This window comes from Pelmatolapia mariae, linkage group LG3_W, assembly GCF_036321145.2.
Source record: "Pelmatolapia mariae isolate MD_Pm_ZW linkage group LG3_W, Pm_UMD_F_2, whole genome shotgun sequence".
NCBI lineage: Eukaryota > Metazoa > Chordata > Actinopteri > Cichliformes > Cichlidae > Pelmatolapia > Pelmatolapia mariae.
Genome location: NC_086229.1, coordinates 29,856,762 through 29,880,822, shown reverse-complemented (window position 1 = coordinate 29,880,822; position 24,061 = coordinate 29,856,762). Strand labels below are relative to the sequence as shown.

Genomic DNA, 24,061 nt, shown 5'->3' with positions numbered 1-24,061 from the left:
GATAAGATGGGGCCTGATTATTTAAGACCTTGTAAGTGAGGAGCAGGATTTTGAATTCAATTCTGGATTTAACAGGAAGCCAATGAAGGGAAGCCAAAACAGGAGAAATATGCTCTCTCTTTGTAGTCCCTGTCAATACCCTGAACTGATTGATTTTTTCCTGAAGGGACCAAATGAACATATTGAGTGTAAATCCTCTACAGTCTCCATGTTTCTATAGAATCTGATCATCAGGACTCTGATTCACACTTTGATTCTCATGGAGTTTGATTTGAACAGAAGAAAAGTTGAATCAGGAAATGTTCCCACTGATGGAGACTCGAGCTGAAGAGCAAATATCAGAGAATAAATGTCCAAAAGCTTCATTTACAATAAAGTTTGTTCAATGCTTTGAGTGAATCCAGACTCATGTGTGGCTGTTATACGGAGCATCAGAGTCCAGCTGAGTTATGTTGGATACAAACTGCTTATTTTGGCTCTGTGAGGATTTTTGTTCACTGAAAACTGATAAGACGGATAATATTCAAAGAACTCTGTAGAGATTCATGCATCCATGTTCTCCACCTGCAGGTGTGGAGGAGAAAGGTGGAGCACAGACTGCTGCATCCTTCCAGTCACATCATTTTGATGATTATATTTCCATGTTGTGATGATTTGGGTTAAAGAGAAACAGAGTTGAACGGCTGCAGTCACAGCATGAAGAAGATGCTGAAGCTGAGCTGTCAGTGAACATGTTTCACTGTGATTTGATTTGAAGAATATAAAGTGTGTGTGGCTGCTGACAGCTGCAGTCTCTGTGAGTCTGCATGTTCAACACACACACAACTTTCCCCCTGAGGCAACGATCCAGCAACAACACAAAGAACAGCTACACACACACACACACACACACACACACACACACACACACTGTTAAAGAACACTTTACTGTTTAGGGCAGAATTCCTCCTTCTTCAGTAACAATGATTTGAAGTCTCTACCAGTGACTACTGCGGTTTTGGATCAGTAACAATTTACTGAAACGTGTTTTTCTTTATGCCGTACAAACTATTTTAAAAGAGCTTTGATCACATCTTTGCTTTTTCCTCCAATCGTTTATTCTGATTATTTTATTTAGTTTAACTAACAAAGGGTTAAAATTTAACTCTTAACCTGATTTAAACGTTTAATTTCTCATTAACTCAGACTTTTAATTTATTTCCTTGTTTAATGTTTTATTTCTTTATCCTTGTTTAACTTTTGCCGATCCTTTCTGTTTAACCTTTTTAATCTGACCTTTGACCTATTAATTTTAACTTAACAGTACTCTTGTTTTGACCTTTGACCTATTCATTCCTTATAACCAAAAAAACCCTTTTATCTGATATTTTCACCTTATTTAACGATTATATATATATATCTATTATATTTTATCACCTTACCGTATTTTGACCTTTGACCTATTTCCTTGTTAGCCTTGATAAACCTTGATCTTCCTTCATCAAACGTGAAATTTCTTTCACCTTTGAACTTAAGGCTTAAATTAAACCTTCGTTTAAAACCTTCTTAACAACACATAATTCCAACTTTCTACATTAAACATGTATCTTATCATATAAACACTCGATCAGTGAGAGAACTTTAACCTAACTTTAACTTTAGGCCTAACCAAATTAAGCAGCTAATCTCGTCAAACTCATAGCGACAGTAACTGACAGTGAATTATTTTAATGTTCTTCATTGTATTTGTTAGAAATTTTTTTTTATTTTCCTTTAATTGCAGGACTTTGGTAAAGTTAAATCCAAAGTATTAACCGACCTTTGAGGTGAAGTGCAGCTGCGAAGAACGCTACGGCAGGCAATGAGGTGCGTTTAATGTCACTCTGTTAATTTGAGTGTCCATAAATCAGTGGTTCCCAATCTCTTTTTGCTGGGCCCCCCTTTGTTTTACAAGAAAAATGTCGTCCCCCCCCCCCCCCCCCCCCCCCTCCCGCACGTGGCATGCACGCGCACAAACACATCCTCCAACCACACACACCCATATTTTGCTCCATTGCTGTTTATTTCACACCTCAAACATTTAGTAAACAATTAAGCAAATACAAGTAATCTGCAATAAATTACAGGTAGTAAGAAAATAAACTACTATTTCTTTTACACTATATCCGCACCTACACGGGTATTTTTGAACACGCAGCTGTTTCGTCCACACGTAAACGACTTTTCGAATCACCACAGAGACGTGTGGACGAGGATTACAGAGTTCGTCACGCAACGTCAAAGGTGTGTGCCTTTTTTCACGTCACGCTGTGCTCCACGTTTTTGTTTACATGAGATGAACTGCAGAATGGCAGGTAGAGACAAAATACTGTTAATCTGACTACCTTCAGGTTTTACACGCTTACATATACACACGCAGTTACTGTCCCTCCATTTACAAAGGCAGAGGCGTCAGGGTGTGATTATTTTAAGTGTAGTTGTTTTTTTTCCTGTGTAATAATATTCAACATTGCTATCAATACATTTTTCAAAAACATAAAGAACTGTAGGATACTGTTTGTCTGTGATTTGGACCAGGGGAACAAATCGTGGCAGGATCAGCCTGATGTTATTTGTATCCCACTGTAACTTTACTGTATAAAGAGCTAATTCAGGGTATGCACGCTTGAAGTACGCATTTTAAGTGCGATTACGTCACCGCCACGCGACGACGGCTGTCCCAATATGAAGTGTACTCCAAATGCATACTCCAAATGCGCCGTCGATTTCCCCAAATATCAAGCGTGGTCCGGTGCACGCTGCGTGGTCCCATATATCCCACAATCCATAGCGCGGTGGTGGGTGTGGATAATTTTGCCGCAAAATACGGCAGTCGGGAGCGGCCGAAGAGTGAACTGTCAAAAGTAAGTACTGAATATGATGTCACTGGGAATGTTATTAAACATGTGCGAATGTTTAATAACAAAGAACATTAAAACATTACAGTTGGTCATATGTCGGCAAAGTTATGTGACATTAGTGATGTTTGTACTTTCAGCGTCAGCTTGGTTTTAAAGCCTCTACTTCCAAATATATATATAGTTGACCTTAATCTTACAGAGAATGTGATGATTTTATGGATAATTAAAGTCAGGCATATATCCATTATATCCAAAACATTTTTTTCTCCTTCATTTCTGTCACACAAAGCTGTATTAAACGTTTCTCGCAGTTAATATCATGGTTGCTAGGCAACCTGAACAGCTCGACGGAGGCTAGACCGTCCCATTTCACAAGCCTCTCACTTCCGCACTTCTCATACAGTACGCACCGTACGTAGTACGGGTAGTGTGCCTACTTCAAGCGTGCAGACCCTGAATTGGGACACAGCCAGAGTTAGCCTGTGCCTGTTGTGTTTTGCTTGGACGTGTCGTCTTATAGGGTCAGGAGGTCAAAGGTCAGAGCTCCTGTGGGTCTGAGGGTGGCCTCATGCTGGAGAAGGATGAAGGAGTCTGACCTGAGCCCTCCAGAGGACGACAAAGCAGCACAGACAGAGAGCTCCATTCAAACTTTGCTGCCATCAGTAATAATTCTTCAAATATAATCATCAGTGTTTGAGCAGTTATGATATCAGGGACAATCTAGACACGTGTGACAATACTGAACATGTCACATGACACACCTTAAACATCATGTGATCCAATCTCAGTCTGCACTTTCATTCATGACTTCAACAGGTTGAAATGAGCTTTGAAGAAACATCCATTTAGTGCTGAAATATTCAAACGCTGCAGGAAGAAGAACAACAAAGTGATTACGGATGTTTGTGTTTCAAACAGGAAAACCGGCAGAAATAAATCACGACCTGCCAACAATATGGGAGTTTCCGAGGTGCACCTGAACGCAGCACACGTGTTTCGATGCTTGTGAGTGTCCTCAAATGCCTCTCTGGGTGTTTCCCTCCTGCTCAAAGTTTACTTTCACTTTCCTTAACTTCGTGGAGTGGAGCTCTTTGGTGTGTGAACAAACTGTAAGTTTGCTTTGTTTCCTCCTTAAACAGTTTGTCTTTAGGAACTTTAATAATAATAATAATGGATTGGATTTATATAGCGCTTTTCAAGGCACCCAAAGCACTTTACAATGCCATTATTCATTCACTCTCACATTCTTACTGTTTGTTCAGCTCATGTTTGATTTTTTCACACAACAAACTGTGTGTTTTTATTTCCGGTCTCTCCATTAAAGTCAGTGTGTAATGTTTTTCAACGAGGTGGAATGTGTCCGCCATTAAAACACACTGAATGTTGCCTGAGCTCGACCGGAGAGCTCCGGGTCTTTTTATTCGCAGGGACAGCAGGAGACGGAGAGCGGACTTCATAAATGAATATTTTGTTTACATGTATGTTAGATATAGATTCAACTTGTTGTTCTTCAAAAAAAGAAGAAGAAGAAAGTGGAGACATCAACTGTTGGCTCTGCTCCAACCCTCCTGAGCTGAGCTTCAGGTTTAAACCCGCCTCCTTCCAGGAAGCAGCTCACCTGTGTGTCCATGTTTAGTGTCCAGGTGTGACGTGGAGCCTGTAGTTGGTGTGCGTTTTGAAGAACGCGTGTTCTTCATGTCAGAGAGCTGCTCAACATGTTTTCATGTTAGTGTCTTTAGGATTTGATTAAAAAAAAGCCCTGATTGAATTCACTACCCAGGTTAAGTGGAATGAGTGGAATATTTCCCAACAAAGAAATCCAATAACAAAAGATAAGATCAGTTTCTTTTTTTCTATCTTCTCTTTTCTTATGCTAGTTTTATTTCTCTGAATCTCCACAGCAGCAGGTGGAGGAGATGGTGTCAGCATAGATTCTGTTTATAGAAGCAAAATAGACTTAAGGATAATTTAAAACACTTTCAGACATCAGTATATGTAGCCACTAAAGCTGGTAGTTCTAAATTTCCCACGAGAACGTTCTTTCACATAAAAGGAGGAGGTGAGCGCGCGCACACACACACACACACACACACACATTTGGACAGCACACATGATGGAAAGGAGGATTTCAGTTGATGTGCACATGAATGATTTGTGTTTCCTCTGCAGGTGAAGGTAGAAAGTGTGTGTGAGCTGAATTGAGCAGCATGGATCAGTGTGAGGACAGAGCGGAGGGAGTCCCTCCCTCTAAATCCACTCTGTGTGGGGAACATGAGAGCCAGACCAAAGCTCAGAGGTGAGATGACCATCTCTAACTGTCCATGACTCTTCTCCATGTCACAGCTCAGCATTCACATCACTGCTCCATCATTATTCACAGGAAGAAGCGAGGAACTAAACGCAAACATGAACCTGGACCCAGCTGTGTGTCCTTAAAGAGTGACCGGTCTAAAGCTGACATTATTGATTTTAAAGTCCAGCCTCTTTCTGCTGCAGTGAGGTGAGCTGTGAACTCTTTGAACTGAACTCTTTGATTTAACTGCTTGATGTTGTTGGATATAAACTGCAGTGCAAACACGTCATTCCCTAAATCCCATTTAAACTGTCTCTTAAAAACAAGCCTTTGGGTTCTAAACAACTGAAAATCACCTAAAGCAAACCAGAAATAAAACATATTTTTTTAAAAAATCTAACATTTGGTCTTCTCCAAAGTGGTTAATGTTGTTTTTTGTGATCCGGCTGAGGAACATTCACATTACAGATTTTATTACTACATGAATTCCTGGAAATAAAATGTCACAACAGAAAGAAATATTTGCTTTGTGATAAAAAAACCCCCACTGAAATTAAATCATTAATTTTAAATCAGGCGTGTGTCGTCCGGCAGAGAGGTAATGTGTGTGTAAATGTTGTTGTGACTCAGTGTTTGTGAATAAATCTCTATCATGTTTAATGTCAGCTCAGCTTTTTTTCACACACATTTCTATTTTTTTAATTTTTAATTTTTCTCCTACAGTGTCGGTCGTTGTGTCTTTGTGCAAGACGCTTCACCCGTTGCCTACTGGTGGTGGTCAGAATGTGTCTGGTACAGAGCAATAGCAATTATCCAGAGTCTTCCCCTGACATATGCTGCATGTAACATACTGTTGGTATCCTTTAAACGACTTGTCAGGGGAACAGTGGTTGAAATCATCCTGGATGAACTTGGGAGAGTCCGGTGATAATTGTTCCAGTTTGTACAGTTTTGGTGAAGTACTCACTCACATAGCTTAAGCTGCATCAGCTCTGGGGTGGATGTAAACCAAGGAGATGGAAAGCTGTGGGAATTCTCGGGAGAGGCAGTAGGGGCGCAGGGAAAAAGCCAGAAGCTTGATGTCTGTAGTGCAAAGCTTCTCCCGCAGAGTGACTGTAGAGCACCAGCTGCTGTTTACATGCAGACATACACCGCCGCCATGTTGCTTATGGTGCATTCATGGTCTTCTTCCAGACGAAGAGGTAGTGAAAATCCATCAATATGCATTGTGCTGCATCATCACTCGTGCAAGTGGTTGACGCAGGCTTGCAGCTCAACCAGCTTGTTGCGGAGAGACCACACATTAGGTTAATGGACAGGAGTGCTCGTTGTTTGTGTGTCTCCCTCTTGAGTCTGGCTCTCACCCCTTCTTCTTTAATCCCCTCCTGGTTACCTTGTTTTTGTGAGTTTTTCGATTTCCGTGTCCAAGAGTATTTCATCGGGAAAATAAGTCAGTAGGAGCGGAGCGGAAAAGCCGGAGCCTGGGCTGCAGCTGCAGCTGAATGAGGGAGTCTCTGGTGTAGGTGAGCCTTGGGGTCATGTCGGAGTGTCAGAAATGAGTCCACAAATATGAGGAAAAGGAAAGAATATGAAATGTACAGAGTAGACGGCGAAAAACAACAATGGAAAGAGCATTAAAGTTAGAAAAGAATGCAAAACTGCTCAGCTGACCGGCCAGTCGACCACAAAAACAGTGAACTGGAACTGGAAACCTCAAATCACAGGCCGAGGGGGCGGTGTGGCAGCAATTTTTTACACCAGCCTGTGTATAAGCCTTACACAGAGTTTCTGTTTGATTTCTCAGACTTTTTATCTGATTTAGTGCTCAGCTCAGATAAAATAATTATTGTGGGTGATTTTAACATCCATGTAGATGCTAAAAATGACAGCCTCAACATGGCATTTAATCTGTATTAGACTCAATTGGCTTCTCTCAAAATGTAAAAGAACCCACCCACCACTTTAATCACACTTGATCTTGTTTTAACATATGGCATAGAAACTGAACATTTAACAGTGTTTCCTGAAAACGCTCTGCTGTCTGATCATTTCCTGATAACATTTACATTTACAATAATTGATTACACAGCAGTGGAGAGTAGACTTTATCACAGTAGATGTCTTTCTGAAAGTGCTGTAACTAAGTTTAAGAATATAATCCACCCACTGTTATCATCTTCAATGCCCTGTACCAACATAGAGCAGAGCAGCTATCTGAACGCTACTCCAACAGAGGTCGATTATCTTGTCAATAACTTTGCCCCCTCTCTATGTTTAACACTGGATACTGTTGCTCCTGTGAAAAATATTCAAATCAGACATAATTGACTCCGTGGTATAATTCTCAAACACGTAGCCTAAAGCAGATAACTCGTAAGCTGGAGAGGAAATGGTGTGTCACAAATTTAGAGGATCATCATTTAGCCTGGAGAAATAGTTTGCTGCTTTATAAGAAAGCCCTCCGCAAAGCCAGAACATCTTACTATTCATCACTGATTGAAGAAAATAAGAACAACCCCAGGTTTCTCTTCAGCACTGTAGCCAGGCTGACAAAAGGTCAGAGCTCTACTGAGCCAACAATCCCTTTAACATTAACTAGTAATGACTTCATGAACTTCTTCACAAAAAAAGTTTAATCATTACAGAAAAAATTACCAGTAATCATCCCACAGATGTAATATTATCTACAGCTACTTTTAGTAACATCAATGTTAAGTTAGACTCTTTTTCTCCAATTGGTCTTTCTGAGTTAACTTCAATAATTAATTCCTCCAAACCATCAACGTGTCTTTTAGACCCCATTCCTACAAAACTGCTCAAATAAGTCCTGCCATTAATTAATTCTTCGATCTTTTTTTTAAAGTATGTTTATTGAGATTTTTTGATATAAGAAAAAAAAGAGAAACCCCCCCCCCCCAAAAAAACAACAGACAACATAACAGCAAGGGCTAAAACACACAAATAAGACAAAAGTTTACACTGCAATGACAAAAATGCTATTTCTATAACATCATTTGAAGTAGTATTACTAGTAAAAGTACTATATTAAATTATTCAAAATTACTTCAACTGGCAATAAACAGAAATAAAACGCTAAGGTGGTAGGCTGAGTTACTGGTGATTGATCAAACAGGATTTTGTTTTAATACATGGTCTAAAAATGGCTGCCACACATCAAAGAAATTACTAAGTTTGTCCCCTAATGTGTACCTAATTCTCTCCATATGTAGTAGAGCAGTCAGTTCTGTTAGCTACATTTTGAATTGAGGTATAATATCTGACTTCCATAGAGTCAAGATAATTTTCTTAGCAATTACCATTCCGAACAAAACTGTAGTTTGTGCAGAAGAGCTGAGGTGTAAAAGGGAAGAGGAAGATCCAAACAATGCAATTATTGGGTCCGGCTGTAATGTGCAATTATAGATACCAGAAAAACATTTAAAAATGTCCAACCTATAGTTATGCAATTTGGGACAAGTCCAAAATAAATGAGTGAGAGAGCCTTCTCCATGTTTACAACGATCATATATCACAAATCCTGTGCAGTTTAGTTTTTGAATAATGAAGTCTATGAAGCACTTTGAATTGAATTAACTGATGCCTTGCATTTATAGAGCAAGAATGGATCCTACACAGACTCCTCTCCCACACCTCATCTCCTATTTGCAAACCAAACTCATCCTCCCATGCCATCTTCAAAAAGTCAGGTTTAAAATTTAAATACTCAGAAAAAGCTTTCACAAAACCAGAAACCAACTTTTTAGAATCCGGGGAACTCAGGAGTGTAAAAATTGACCCCTCTTCTGGAAGAGATGGAAAATTAACAATACTCTGACGAACATAGTTTCTTATCTGTACATAATGAAAATGTGACGCAGGGAGAGAGAACTTGATCTGCAACTGAATAAATGATGCAAACTGGCTGTCAATATATAAATCTTTGAGAGTAATAATACATTTCTGTGTCCAGACCTCAAAAGAGGCATCTAAAAATGAGGGTGGAAATGCATGATTACAATATATTGGAGTATGGATCAAAGTGTCTGGTAGAGCACAACCCTTTCTGATTTGACTAAAGATTTTAACGCAGTTTGAAACTATAAAATTATTGACCTTGGTTTGTGGATTAGAGGACGAAAAAAGAAGAGCAGGGAGGGAACTATTCTCAACCCCACCACTCTCTATGACCACCCAAGGTGCGGTATCGGCAGACATGACCTTTTTGTACCCTTCCTGCCAGTAAGCAAGAGTTCTAGCATTTGCAGCCCAATAATGAAACTGAAACAGTGGCAGAGCAAATCCACCCTTAAGTTTAGACTTGCATAGATGAACTTTTGATATCCTGTGAGTTTTAAAGCCCCAAAATGGTAATACTACTGTATCGATCACTTTGAAAAATTGCTTATTCAAAAAAAATAGGTAAATTTAAAAATAAATATAGAAATTTAGGAAGGGAAACCATTTTAATTACGTTAATGCGACCTACCATGGAAACAGGGAGAGCCCTCCATTTCCCAATGTCCTTTTTCAGTTTTTCAACTTGTTCAAGATAATTCAACTTAAACATCTATTTAGGATCCTTAGGCAAAATAACACCCAAGTATTTCAATTTGTCTGTAATTTTATAAAGGCAACATCCAAGTTTGCAGTTAAAGCCACAAACTCACTCTTCTGTCAATTAATTGTATAACCTGAGATTTCCCCAAATGACCTCACCACATCTAAAAGTACAGGAACAGATCGCTCAGGATTTGACAAGAACAAAAGAACATCATCCGCATGTAAAGAAATGTAGTGCTTGATATTCCCCAATGGGACAGGTTCAATAGAGGGCTCATTCCTAATGGCTACTGTAAGAGGTTCAATAGAAATTGCGAAGAGCAAAGGGCTCAAAGGGCAGCCTTGTCGTGTCCCGCGGTGTAAAAAAAAAAAAAGGCGTTGATCTATCTTGGTTAGTAAGAATGGAAGAAGAGGGATGCCTATATATCATATCAACCCATGATATAAACTGTTCGCCTAAACCAAACTTCTCCAGTACCCGAAGTATATAGGCCCACTCGACCTGGTCAAACGCCTTTTCAGCATCTAAGCTCAGTACTGGAACTTGGAAGCTCCCCAGTGCCTTTGATACATTATGTTCATCAATCTTCGAACATTAAAGAAGGAAAACCTCTGGGGGACAAACCCAGTTTGATCCGCATGGATAATTGATCCAACATGTCCATTTAATCTGTTTGCCAAAATTTTTGTGAAAATTTTCATATCCAAATTCAACAAAGCAATAGGTCGATAAGAGGAACATTCTGTTTCATTCTTTCCTTCTTTCAATAACAAAGAAATATTAGCTTCATATAGCGTACGGGGAAATCTTTGAGTATGGAAAGAATGCTTAAACATTCTCAAAAAAAGTGGGGCCACCTTTTCAGTGTATTTTTCTATACAATTCAATACCAAACCCATCTGGGCCTGGGGACTTTCCATTGGAGAATGACTTAATAGCTTTCGAAACTTCTTCAATAGTAATATCTGAGTTTAAAGCCTCTCGTGCAGCATCATTCATTTTCGAGAGATCCAGCTTCTCTAACCAATCAGAAATATTGCCCCAAGATTTCGACATATAGAGCTCTTCATAATATTCTCTAAATCGCTCATTAGAAGCTTTAGAGTTAATTAAAATTTCGCCTGATCTTGATTAAATTTTGTGTATAGCCCTACTGGCCTGTAGGGCTCTCAGCTGCCGAGAAAGAAGCTTATGGGGCTTATCTCCAAACTCAAAATGCTTCTGTCTGATCCTAAATAGCTGATGTGTTACTTGACTAGATAAAATTGTGTTATACTCAAACTTCCTTTTAGTGATGTCTTGACACAATGAGGGACAAGACAAGGCCTGTGGTACTGTTCTAACTGTGTTAATTCAGCTTCTTTTTCGAACTGGCGTTTCCGGCATTCATTTTTTTAATGAAGATTCAAAAGAAATAATTTCTCCTCACATTACCACTTTAAATGTTTCCCATAAAATCGAATCAGAAACGTTTATCATTAGTTTCCAAGAAATCTGATATTTTAGTTGTCATAAATTGGCAAAAGGATGTCTTAGACAGGAGTGACGGGTGAAAACGCCATTTACCCTGTTGTTTCGTATCACAGAAGTCCAGGACTAAAGAGGTTGGAGAGTGATCTGAGATCAAGATGTTATGATAAGTTGAGCATACAACTTTAGACATCAATTTAGAATCAAGCAAAAAATAATCTATTCTGGAGTACGATTTGTGCACTTGTGAAAAATAAGAGTAATCTCTTAATTCTTCAGTCTTAAATATGATCAACCTATCTCTAATAATCAGCTATGTACCACAGGCCTTCAAGCTGGCTGTGGATAAAACTTTACTTAAAAAGCCATCTCTAGACCCAACTGTCTTAGCTAATTATAGGCCAATCTCCAACCTTCCTTTCATATCAAACATCCTTGAAAGAGTAGTTGTCAAACAGCTAACAGATCATCTGCAGAGGAATGGCTTATCTGAAATGTTTCAGTCAGGTTTCAGAGCTCATCACAGCACAAAAACAGCTTTAGTGAAGGTTACAAATGATCTTCTTATGGCCTCTGACAGTGGACTCATCTCTGTGTTTGTCCTGCTAGACCTCAGTGCAGCGTTCGATACTGTTGACCATAATATTCTATTAGCGTGATTAAAGCATGCTGTAGTTTGTATCACATTTATCTAATAGACTCCAAATTGTTCATCTAAATGGAGAGTCCTCTTCATACACTAAGGTCAACTACGGTGTTCCACAGGGTTCCACAGGGTTCAGTGCTAGGACCAAGTCTGTTTACATTATAGATGCTTCCCTTAGCCTAAAACGCTTGCCTGATATTGACACTTAAGTATGGGTCTGTTGATTGATTTAACTGACTGGCTTCAAGTTCCACACCACATGGCCGCTGGACCTGTATGCCACTCCTTCCTCGCTAGACTGCTATTACAAGTCCAATCACTGTCTTGCAAGCTCCATGATGGCTGAGAAACTACACAGAAATTTATGTAGTTTCCAAGGGGTCAAGTATGGATGGCTAACTCTGTGCCTTAATCTTGGCAGGTTAGAAAACGCTAATGACACATGTCATCTGTGTCATTACTGTTAAGATAATTAGACCATTGGAAATATTACAAAAGATTTACCAGTCTTTATTCTTGTAAGAGCTCCAGGTATTTATAGGTGTAAGCTGTTTTTTTTTTTTCATTTTTTATTTATTTATTTATTTTTGCCAGCAGCATTAAGATGGTGTTTTCTGAGAACTAAAACTCAGCAGTTAAAATATTGATCTTTCTCCTGTATTGAACTAATTCTTTATGATTCCTCCACAGAGTGGACCAGCAGAGCTCAGAGACTCCCAGTAGTCAGTCTACCCAGCAGCATCAAACACAGCTGGACTCCATATTTATGGTCTGTACATGTACAACTACTTTTACATCTATTCTGTTCAGTCATTTCTCAAAAAGAACGGCTATTTATACTTCAAACATATTGCAAGTATTAGTTTTTTGTAGTATTAATTGCAAGATAAGAAAAGTTAGAAGCACAACTAAACATTGTTTCAAATAAACAATGAGCTTTGACAGCTGGGCTGGTCAAAAAAAATGTGTTTGTAATTTTATCTATACCCATGACCACCTTGACACATATTGCTACAGACATGTCCTTTAATTTTTGGCTGTCATGGTAGTGTCTAATAAACTATGTAAGCTGGATAAATGATTGGAAAACTTTAGAAAAAGTTATTCATCATATTATTATAGCATTTATTCCACTTTAAGCAATGCAAAGTTGAGTTATCTGATCTCAGAATTTGATTTATTTTTTTGCTTGTTTTTTTTAACATTCCAATTTAACAACAATTAACAATTGCCATGATGTAGCAATATTCACTGTGTTTCCAGAATCAGGATTTGCTGTGGACTGCAACAGAAATATGATTATGACAACACCTTCATATAACCTGGCTATTTCTGTCTGTTGTTCCTGGTTTCCCTCTGTTCATTGTTCCTCTCTTCTTCCACTGCACCACCAGTTGAGGTTATAATGTAACATATTAATTCACACAATACTCCTTTCCAGCTACTGCAGGACAACATCATCACTTTTGTGAAGAATGAACTGAAGAAGATTCAAAAAGTTGTCAGTACAGATTTTCCGAAATACTTGGAGGGTCAGAGCACTGTTGAGGAGCAAGAGGGTGAGGATGAGGAGCAGAGGAGGAGCAGCAGAGAGGCATTTGTGAAGATCACACTGGACTTTTTAAGGAGAATGAAGCAGGATGAGCTAGCTGACCTTCTGCACAAAAGTAAGAGGATTTCCATAAAGATTTAAGCTGCTGGCTAAAGAGGTTGCTTACTAATGTCTAACCCTAAAGTGCTAGTCAAACATAAATATAAAAATTCTGGACTTATATTTGGACTATTCTGCTGTACAATCTCAAGCGCCTTGATGCGAATGTTGTTGTGATTTGGCGCTATATAAATAAAATTGAATTGAATTAAATTATTATTTCTTTTAGAAACTTCAAATAGAGACGTCTATTGGAGTGAGTGTAAACTTAAATCTACACTAAAGAAGAAGTTCCAGTGTGTGTTTGAGGGGATCGCTAAAGCAGGAAGCCCAACCCTATTGAATCACATCTACACAGAGCTCTACATCACAGAGGGAGGGACTGCAGAGGTCAATGATGAACATGAGGTCAGACAGATTGAAATGGCCTTCAGGAAACCAGACAGACCAGAAACAACAATCAGACAAGAAGACATCTTTAAAGCCTCACCTGGAAGAGATGAACCAATCAGAACAGTGCTGACAAAGGGAGTGGCTGGCATTGGGAAAACAGTCTTAACACAGAAATACAGCCTGGACTGGGCTGAAGACAAAGCCAACCAGGACATCCAGTTCATATTTCCATTCACTTTCAGAGAGCTGAATGTGCTGAAAGAGGAGAAGTTCAGCTTGGTGGAACTTGTTCATCACTTCTTTACTGAAACCAAAGAAGCAGAAATCTGCAGCTTTGAAGACGTCCAGGTTGTGTTCATCTTTGATGGTCTGGATGAGTGTCGACTTCCTCTGGACTTCCACAAAACTACAATTATAACTGACCCTAGAAAGTCCACCTCAGTGGATGTGCTGCTGATAAACCTCATCAGGGGCAAGCTGCTTCCCTCTGCTCGCGTCTGGATAACCACAAGACCTGCAGCAGCCAATCAGATCCCTCCTGAGTGTGTTGGTATGGTGACAGAAATCAGAGGGTTTGCTGACCCACAGAAAGAGGAGTACTTCAGGAAGAGATTCAGAGATAAGAAGGAGGCAAGCAGGATCATCTCCCACATCAAGACATCACGAAGCCTCCACATCATGTGCCACATCCCAGTCTTCTGCTGGATCACTGCTACAGTTCTGGAGGATGTGCTGAAAACCAGAGAGGAAGGACAGCTGCCCAAGACCCTGACTGAGATGTACATCCACTTCCTCGTGGTACAGGCCAAGGTGAAGAAGATCAAATATGATGGAGGAGCTGAGACAGATCCACACTGGAGTCCGGAGAGCAGGAAGATGATTGAGTCTCTGGGAAAACTGGCTTTTGATCAGCTGCAGAAAGGAAACCTGATCTTCTATGAATCAGACCTGGCACAGTATGTCATTGATATCAGAGCAGCCTCAGTGTACTCAGGGGTGTTCACACAGATCTTTAAAGAGGAGAGACGACTGTACCAGAAAAGACTGTTCTCCTTCATCCATCTGAGTGTTCAAGAGTTTCTGGCTGCTCTTCATGTCCATCTGACCTTCATCAACTCTGGAGTCAATCTGCTGGAAGAACAGCAAACAACCTCCCAGACACGTGAAACAAGAGAATCTGCAGAGACACGCTTCTACCAGAGTTCTGTGGACAAGGCCTTACAGAGTCCAAGTGGACACCTGGACTTGCTCGTCCGATTCCTCCTTGGTCTTTCACTGCAGACCAATCAGACTCTCCTACAAGGTTTACTGACAAAGACAGGAAATAGTTTACAGAACAACCAGGAAACTGTCCAGTACATTAAGAAGAAGATCAATGACAGTCTGTCTGTAGAGCAAAGTATCAGTCTGTTTCACTGTCTGAATGAACTGAATGATCGTTCTCTAGTGGAGGAGATCCAACAGTCCATGAGTTCAGGAAGTCTCTCCGCAGACAAACTGTCTCCTGCTCAGTGGTCAGCTCTGGTCTTCGTCTTACTGTCATCAGAAAAAGATCTGGATGTGTTTGACCTGAAGAAATACTCTGCTTCAGAGGAGGCTTTTCTGAGGCTGCTGCCAGTGGTCAACGTCTCCAACAAAGCTCTGTAAGTAAATATGTACTCATTTTAAAGATTTTTGTAACAAAATGATATAAAGTGTATTTGTCTTGTCTGCATGAAACAATAAAACTATTTTCAATAATAATTGTTTCAGACTAAGTGGCTGCAACCTCTCAGACAGAAGCTGTAAGGCTCTGTCCTCAATTCTGACCTCCCCGTCCTCTAGTCTGATGGAGCTGGACCTGAGTAACAATGATCTGCGAGATTTAGGAGCGAAACTTCTGTCTGCAGGACTGGAGAGTCCATATTGTACACTGGAAACTCTCAGGTTAGAATTCAGACAGTGTTTTTCACTAACTGTAATGTGACCTTTCTATTCTTTTATATTAAAAGAAAATGTCTGCTTTGTTGGCATTCTATTCAACACAACCTCACGTTTAAATTGGCAGTTTCTTTGTTTGTTTGTTTTTTCCATTTTGACTTACTGCCTTAACACAACCTAAAATCTCACAAAAAACACTTAAAAAAATGGTTTTTTTTATTTTTTTAGCGTTAAATCACCAACGTGTTTAAGAAATCATTTAAAACTTCAACCGCTAATATTAACTAGAGCAAAAATTTACTGCTCTTGAGTATAGTTTACCTTTCTTTCACTAGAGGAAGCCAAACGCACCATCACTGTAGTTTGCCATTCATACCACTAGATGGACTGTAGTTTCATATTCATTTCAATGGGACGAACATTTGTGCAGAAATTTCATATATTGAAAAGTATAAAGGGCTATAACCATCAAAAGTCATAGAACACCATTTGCGATCAAGCCAGATGAAACTATATAACATATTGTAACATCCCTCCGACAGAAGACAGAGACGATCGGTGATCTGGTTACCATGTGTTTTTTAAGAACAGTAACACAGGCTACTGTGGGCCGTAGCCAATGCCAGAACAACAAGGGAAAAAAACGTGCTCCTCCGAATCAAAACAAAAGTTTTTACAGAACCCCCGATAGAACCCTGCCATCCCAGAAACCGACGCAACGTGCGCTGAGTTTGTGACACTGGAAAGTCCACAACAACCTGAACAGGCCATACCTGCCCTTGTCCCACTTGCTTGCCCACATAGGTAATAGTAGCCTTCCCGAACTCACATTTAGAAAGGTTGAGCGTGAGGGAGGCATCGTTGAACAGCCCAAACACCTCAGAAAGTGTTGCGAGATGTTCAGGCCACGAGGTAAAATAGACAACTACGTCAACCAAGTATGCCTTGCACTTAGATGCTCCACAAAGCACCTGCCACACAAGGCGTTGAAATGTTGCGGGCACATTATGTAACCTGAAAGGCATCACTGTGTATTGGAGGAAGTGATCGGGCATTACGAATGCAGAGATCTCCGAAGCGGTAGGTGTTAATGGAACCTGCCAGTACCCCTTTAATAGGTCCAGCTTTGTAACATACTGAGCAGAACCAACACGATCGAGGCAATCTTCCATCCGCGGGACCGGAAACGAGTCTGGTTTGGTAACCGCATTCACTTTCTGGAAATCTGTGCAGAAGCGGGCCATATTGTCCGCTTTCGCTACCAGAATACAAGGCGAGCTCCACACGTCATGACTGAAAATGGCAAGACCATGCTCAATGAGATATTCAACTTCCTACTGCATCAAGATCCGCTTTGTGTAGTTTACACGATAAGCGTGCTGTTTTTATCGGCCTTTCCACCGTGATGTCATGACACAGGACAGATGTTGCTGATGATGCCTACGGTAGTCAGAAAACAAAGGTTGACACAGTCACTGGAAGCAAAACCAGCACCTTCTCCCCCGGGGCAAAATTCCGAACCACAGATTTCTTGTCAAAATGTGCTTTCATACTGCCCTGGGCTCGCCTCAAGTGGTCGCGGGCCAACTGCACAAGAGAGATGTTCCTTAAAAGCACACACATAATCCAACGCATTATCCTCCACCCGATGCGATTCGGACAACCATTTCTCCTTAAGTAATCGCAATGGCCCACATACCGTGTGTCCAAAAACAAGATCAGCTGGGCTGAAACCAAGGGATTCCTGCTTGGCTTCTCAAATGGCAAACAACAATAAGGGAAGCTAACTCAGAGGAGCGATTGCTTACCTAGCCCCCAAAAAACATAACCAAACAACAATCACTCACCTCACTGACTAACTAAACATGAGAAAACTGTACCCAACTGAAAAGGCGATCCACTCCTTCTTCCTCCTGGACTTGCAAAGCAACACAGAGCATGTCGCAGCCCCAGCTGGTTGGAGTAAAACCGAGGATGGATGATTGCCGTCCTCAACCGCGCCGCCTTATACTCCGCCTCCAGAGCAGCATTCAGTCCTGGTGTACCATCTTCCGGATCCACCACTCCTGGAGGCGCACCTGCACACTCACATTATAACTGGTTTTCCTTGGCCTATCGAAAAAAATATTACAATATTACATATCCGAATTTGATGAAATTGTCTATTTCTTCTTAAACAAATTAAACAAGAAATCTTACAAAGTCTTCTTCAGGTGTTTGAGGGTGCATGGAATTTAACCAACAAGTCTACATGTATCTTGGACTTGGCATTTGACTATCATTCATTTGTTTGTGACAAATAAAATTTGAATTTGAATGGATATTTTATCCATAAAAATAATTGAAAATAAGCCTTTAGTGAAGTGTTAACAAATGTATTGTTTTTTTTGTGTGTGTGTGTGTGTTTATATAGTCTATCAGGCTGTCTGATCACAGAGGAAGGCTGTACTTCTCTGGCTTCAGCTTTGAGCTCCAACCCCTCCCATCTGAGAGAGCTGGACCTGAGCTACAATCATCCAGGAGACTCAGTCCAGAGTTTGTTGGCTGGACTGAAGGATCCACATTGGAGACTAGACACTCTCAGGTATGGAGAGAATGTCTGATAGAGGATGAAGAGCTGAAAACATCAGCTGTGTCCAACATTCAGTTCCTGATTTTTTCATGCAGATGTCACAAATGAAGGGAAGATTTTTTTCTTGCTCATTACAGACAATCTAAGGAGCTTGAAAAGAGCAACTGGACTTATAAATCTTTCTTGCAGACATTTCATATGAGAAGCTTCTTCAGTTCTAAAATCAAATTTTGGAGAGACTTAGGTATTTAATTTAATTTAAAATTTGGTTATCTCTAAAAATGGTCGTTGAACCGTTATTAATTATGTGCCTCATCACATGAGCCAAGGTGTGAAATAGATAGAAATGTTCAGCTGAGTCTTACCCTGTAAAGGTAGCTGCCATCTCTGTCCCACATCTTGGGTAGCACTGCTCTGTGCTGTCAGGGTCCCATGTATGGGTTGGGCTATGTTGTCCAACAGGGATGACATCTTAGCCACCATTCTCCTTTCTCCATTCTTACTCACCACCTCCACTGGGTCTAGAGGGCATCCTAGAAAAAAGCTGGCCCTCTGGATCAGCCTGTTCAGTCTCTTCCTGTCACCAGCAGAGATGGTGCCGCCCTAGCAGACCACACCGTAAAAGATGGCTGAGGCCACCACAGAGTCATAAGTCTTCAGTAGTGAACGCTTCACTCCAAAAGACCTCAGTCTCCACAGCAGGTACAGCCTGATCTGCCCTCTTCTGTAGAGGGTGTTTAAATTGTGAGTCCAGTCAAGTTTATTGCTCAGATGTACACCAAGGTACCACAGCCTCAATGTCCATACCTTGGATGTTTAGTGGTTGTAGTAGATGATGTTTTTGCTTGTGGAAGTCTACCACCAGCTCCTTGTTTTTTCTTGTGTTGATCTGGAGGTAGTTCTGCTGGCACCAGTCATCAAAGTCACTGAGTGAGGTGTTCCAGAACATGCCCGGAACACCTCACCCAGGAAGCACCCAGGATGCATCCTTGTCAGATGCCTAAACCACCTCAGCTGGCTCCTTTCAATGTGGAGGAGAAGCGGCTCTACTCTGAGCCCCTCCCAGATGGCTGAACTTCCCTACCCTCTCCTATCTCTAAGGGAGAGACCAGCCACTGTTTGGGGGAAGCTCATTTCCAATCTCTAAGGGAGAGACCAGCCACTGTTCGGGGAAGCTCATTTCCACTGCTTGTATCTGTGATCTTGTTCTTTTGGTCACTACCCACAGCTTGTGACCATAGGTGAGGGTAGGGACGTAGATCAGACAGGTAAATTGAGAGCTTCGCTTTTGCGCTCATCTCTCTCTTCACCACGAAGGACTGGTGCAGCAGCTGCAGCACCAATCCGTCTGTCGATCTCCGGCTCCCTTCTCCCATTACTCACAAACAAGACCCCGAGATACTTAAACTCCTCCATTTGGGGTAGGAACTCGTCCCGGACCCAGAGTGGGCACTCCATCCTTTTCCGGCTGAGAACTATGGCCTCGGATTTGGAGGTGCTGATCCTCAGTCCCACTGCTTCACACACGTCTGTGAACCGTTCCAGAGTGAGCTGGAGGCCAGCAACCGATGAAGCCAACAGAACCACATCATCCACAAAAAGCAGAGATGAGATTCTGAGACCACCTACGTGAAAGACCTCCGCCACTTGGCTGCGCCTATAAATCCTGTTCATAAAAATTAAGAACAGAATTGGTGACACAGAGCAGCTCTGGTGGAGCCCATCACCCACAGGGAACAAGTCCGAATTATTGCCGGCAATGTGAACCAAGCTCTTAATGGTTGTATAGGGATCAAATAGCCCGTAGCAATGTGCCAGACACCCCATACTCCCATAGCACCTCCCACAGGACACCCCAAGGGACACGGTCGAATGCCTTCTCCAAGTCCACAAAACACAGGCTAGCCAAGCCTGACAAGATACCTTCTTCAGCCTTGTGGCTCCCTTCACCTCTGGTGTCCACCATTTGGTTTTGGGGAATACCACCACGACAGGCACCAACCACCTTGCGGCCCCAACTCAATGCTGCAGCTTTGGCAATGGAGATGCTGAACATGGTCCATTAGGACTCAATGTCCCCAGTCTCCCTCTGGATGCTGTTGAAGCTCTGCCAGAGGTGTGTGTTGAAGATTTCATGGACTGGGGCCTCTGCGAGGTGTTCCCAGCACACCCTCACTACATGTTTAGGCGCACTGGGTCTGTCCAGCGTCCTCCCCAGCTCAGCCCCTCTCTTTACCTGATTGTCCAGAACATATGGTCGCAGGTGATAAGATTACAAAATTGATCATCGACCTGTGGCCTGGAGGGTCCTGGTGCCATGTGCGCTTATGGACACTTTTATGTTCGAACAAGGAGTTTGCTATGGCCAAACTGTGATTTGCACAGAAGTCCAATAACCAAACACCACTTGGGTTCAGATCAGGGAGGCCGTTCCTCCCAATCACGCCCCTCCAGGTATCGCTGTTGTTACTCATAAGAGCATTAAAGTCTCCCAGTAGGACAACAGAGTCTCCAGGTGGAGCACCTTCTAGCACCCCACCCAAGAAGGCTGGGTACTCTGAACTGCAACTCGGAGCATAAGTGCAGATGACAGTCAGGACTCGTTCCCTGAACCTAAGGCGCAGAGAACAAACACTTTCATCCACCGCGAAGAACCCCAATGTACAGGCAGCAAGCCGAGGGGATAGTAGCATACCCACCCCAGCCCGCCAGACTGAGACAGAGTCCACCCCCTCTCCGGGAGACTGGTTCCAGAGCCCAAGCCATGCGTAGAGGTGAGCCCGACTATATCTAGCCGGTACCTCTCAACCTCACGCATTAACTCAGGCTCATTCCCCACGAGAGAGGTGACATTCCATGTCCCTATTGCCAGTCTTGGTAGCCGGGGATCGGTCCGCCAGGGCATCTGCTCCTGGCCTTCTCCCGGCACACAATGCACCCGACCCCTACGGCACCTCATGCGGGTGGTGGGCCTGCAGCAGGATGGGCCCATGTCCCCTTTTCTGGCTGTGCCTGGTCGGGGCCCATGGAATAAGGCCCGACCACCAGACGCTCACCCCCGGGCACCCTCCCCAGCCTGGCTCCAGGGCGGGGCCCCGGTAACCCTATCCCGGGCAGGGTAAACTGTTCTCTCAATGCTTTCCTCATAAGTGTATTCATGAAAATGTTGCACTGTTACTTTATCAGTGTCTAACAGTATGTAAATGAGAGCCATGTAATGTCCAGTTGTGTATGCTGAAAGAGACTGTGCCGGTCTGACCTCTCCCCCCCTCCTCCTTTCAGGGTGGAGCCTGCTGGAGTCCGATGGTTGAGACCAGGTCTGAGGAAATGTAAGTGGGTTTTTAATGTGATTCATGAAAATAAAGAAGCACACATTCAACCATCTTCAAACTGTCACATCACTCATTCACATCTCTGATGTCAGGAGTCAATCAATGAACAGATGATTAATACCTGCAGCTGGATTGTGTTTGTTCTCTCCATCAGATTCCTGTCAACTCACAGTCGACACAAACACAGTACACACAAAACTCCAACTGTCTGAGAACAACAGGATGGTGGCACATGTGGAGGAGGTTCAGTCATTTCCTGATCATCCAGACAGATTTGATTACTGGCCTCAGCTGCTGTGTGAAAATGGTCTGACTGGTCGCTGTTACTGGGAGGTCGAGTGGAAAGGAGGGGTTTATATGTCAGTTAGTTACAGAAGAATCAGAAGGAAAGGAGACAGTAAAGATTGTTGGTTTGGATACAATGATCAGTCCTGGAGCCTGATCTGCTACGATGATGGTCCTCATTCTGTCTGGCACAATAACAGAGGAACATCCATCTCCTCCTCCTCCTCCTCTGTCTCTAACAGAGTAGCGGTGTATGTGGACGTTCCTGCTGGCACTCTGTCCTTCTACAGAGTTTCCTCTGACACTCTGATTCATATTCACACCTTCAGCACCACATTCACTGAAACTCTTTATCCTGGGTTTAGATTCAGGTATCTTGGTTCCTCAGTGTCCCTGTGCTGAGTTGAGTTTAACGAGTGTCCTCCTGTTAGAGAAACACTCTTGACTGTTGAACATATAGTTCAGTCTGTACATGTCTCTCTTTCACTCAGAAACACGTTTTCAGATTCATGGATTCAATCAGTTGATGTTTGAAACTCTTCTAAATGATTCCTTGTAAACGTCTTCCTCTTCAGTCCTTTAAAGATGGAAGCTCCCATTATTCCAGGATCCACATGTTGTTTTTCTGTCTTTTTACACTCAAAGCTTCAGAGTGAATATCAATATGTTGTTTTTCTCTGAAGCTCAGTTCACAACTATCTCCTCTGCATTTTCAACAAGTCTGCACTCATTAAAATGACTACGAATGTTTGATTTATCTTTCTTAATGAGATGTTTCCAAACTCTCCACATCTCTTACTCATTGTTGGAAGCTCATGATTTCAAAATGTTTCAGCCATATAAGCTGAAAATATTTGCTCAATTGTTTTGAATGCAGTTCAAGCAGAATATGATTGCACTGAGGGATCATAATGCATGCGGCTTATTTAATAAACAGCAGACGCTGATTATTTGTAACTAGTCTTGTGTTTTTCCCAAATTGAACAACAACAAGAACATGGTGCAGGATGTTGATAACAGCTTCATTATCAAACTCTTAGAAACATGTAAATATCTGTGTATAGCACTGCATATGTTGTGTATCACTTTAGTTTGTATGAAACATGAAAATGTTTCACATGTTTATGTCCACAAAGCAGAATGAGTCTATTGCTGACAATAAGTGATGTACAAACAGAGTGAGCATTTCTGAGACCCCCAAAAATTGAGTAGTAGTTCACTAAATGAAAAATGGACTGTGAGCTCAGTTCCTTCATCATTAGTATGTATTATATATGTCTATGTATTTTATTACTATAATATATATTAGGTATCACTGCTGCTAGTTTCAATCATTGTGCAAATGTGCTGTTTATAAGGTTGGAAACCTGCAGTCAGCTGAGACTGAAGAGGTCACCTGGATCAGTGACCAAACGTTTCTCCCACTGAAAACGTCCAGATGAGCAGAATCAACCTTTTGGGATCAGCCAGCAATGCAGCTGTCAGTGTTGCTGGGTCATTGACCCAGTGATTTCAGTTTGCTCATGTTCAGTTTATTTTTGCCACATCAATGTTGTTCTCACTTCCTGTTTTTCCCGTATCAGCTCGTCTCTCATGTCGTTAGCCAGATTATGTTCAGCTGTGTACTCACCAGTCTCTCATTATCATCCGCATCAGTCTGTGTATTTAAGTCCTCAGTTTCCTCCAGTTCTTTGTTGTGTCATTGATGTTGATGTCGTCTCTCCGCATGTATGTTCAATTCAGTCAGTCAGTCAGTCAGTCAGTCAGCCGGTCCAGTCCAGTCACCCAGTCAGTCATTTCAGTTCATGTTCTGTTCATCCAGCCTACCTATAATAAAACACCATTAACACCATTATCCTGCACCGTGAGTCCAGCGTTTGGGTCATCTCTTCCTCGCATCCACACACGACATGCCTGACAGAATGACACGACCCGTGCCAAGAAGACACGCTTTTGACCCAGTGGACTGGGACCTTTTTGAGTGGCAGGAGGCAGCACTCTCCTTGTGGGCGGAAAAGCTTAAGGAGAGACAGCAGCTTTTCGCAGAGCGAGAGCACAT

General features: G+C 41.8%; 1 protein-coding gene across 1 annotated transcript; it reads left to right on the top strand.

The window, feature by feature from the left end:
* Positions 1–3,966: 3,966 nt before the first annotated feature.
* LOC134624366 (NACHT, LRR and PYD domains-containing protein 4E-like) lies at positions 3,967–22,786 on the top strand. Its single transcript, XM_063469341.1, has 10 exons — positions 3,967–3,988; positions 5,049–5,175; positions 5,260–5,379; positions 12,540–12,618; positions 13,291–13,516; positions 13,730–15,536; positions 15,646–15,819; positions 18,227–18,397; positions 21,668–21,714; positions 21,872–22,786. The coding sequence occupies exons 2-10, from the start codon at positions 5,087–5,089 to the stop codon at positions 22,402–22,404; spliced, it is 3,246 nt and encodes a 1,081-aa protein (XP_063325411.1). The 5' UTR covers positions 3,967–3,988; positions 5,049–5,086; the 3' UTR covers positions 22,405–22,786.
* The last annotated feature ends 1,275 nt before the right edge of the window (positions 22,787–24,061 follow it).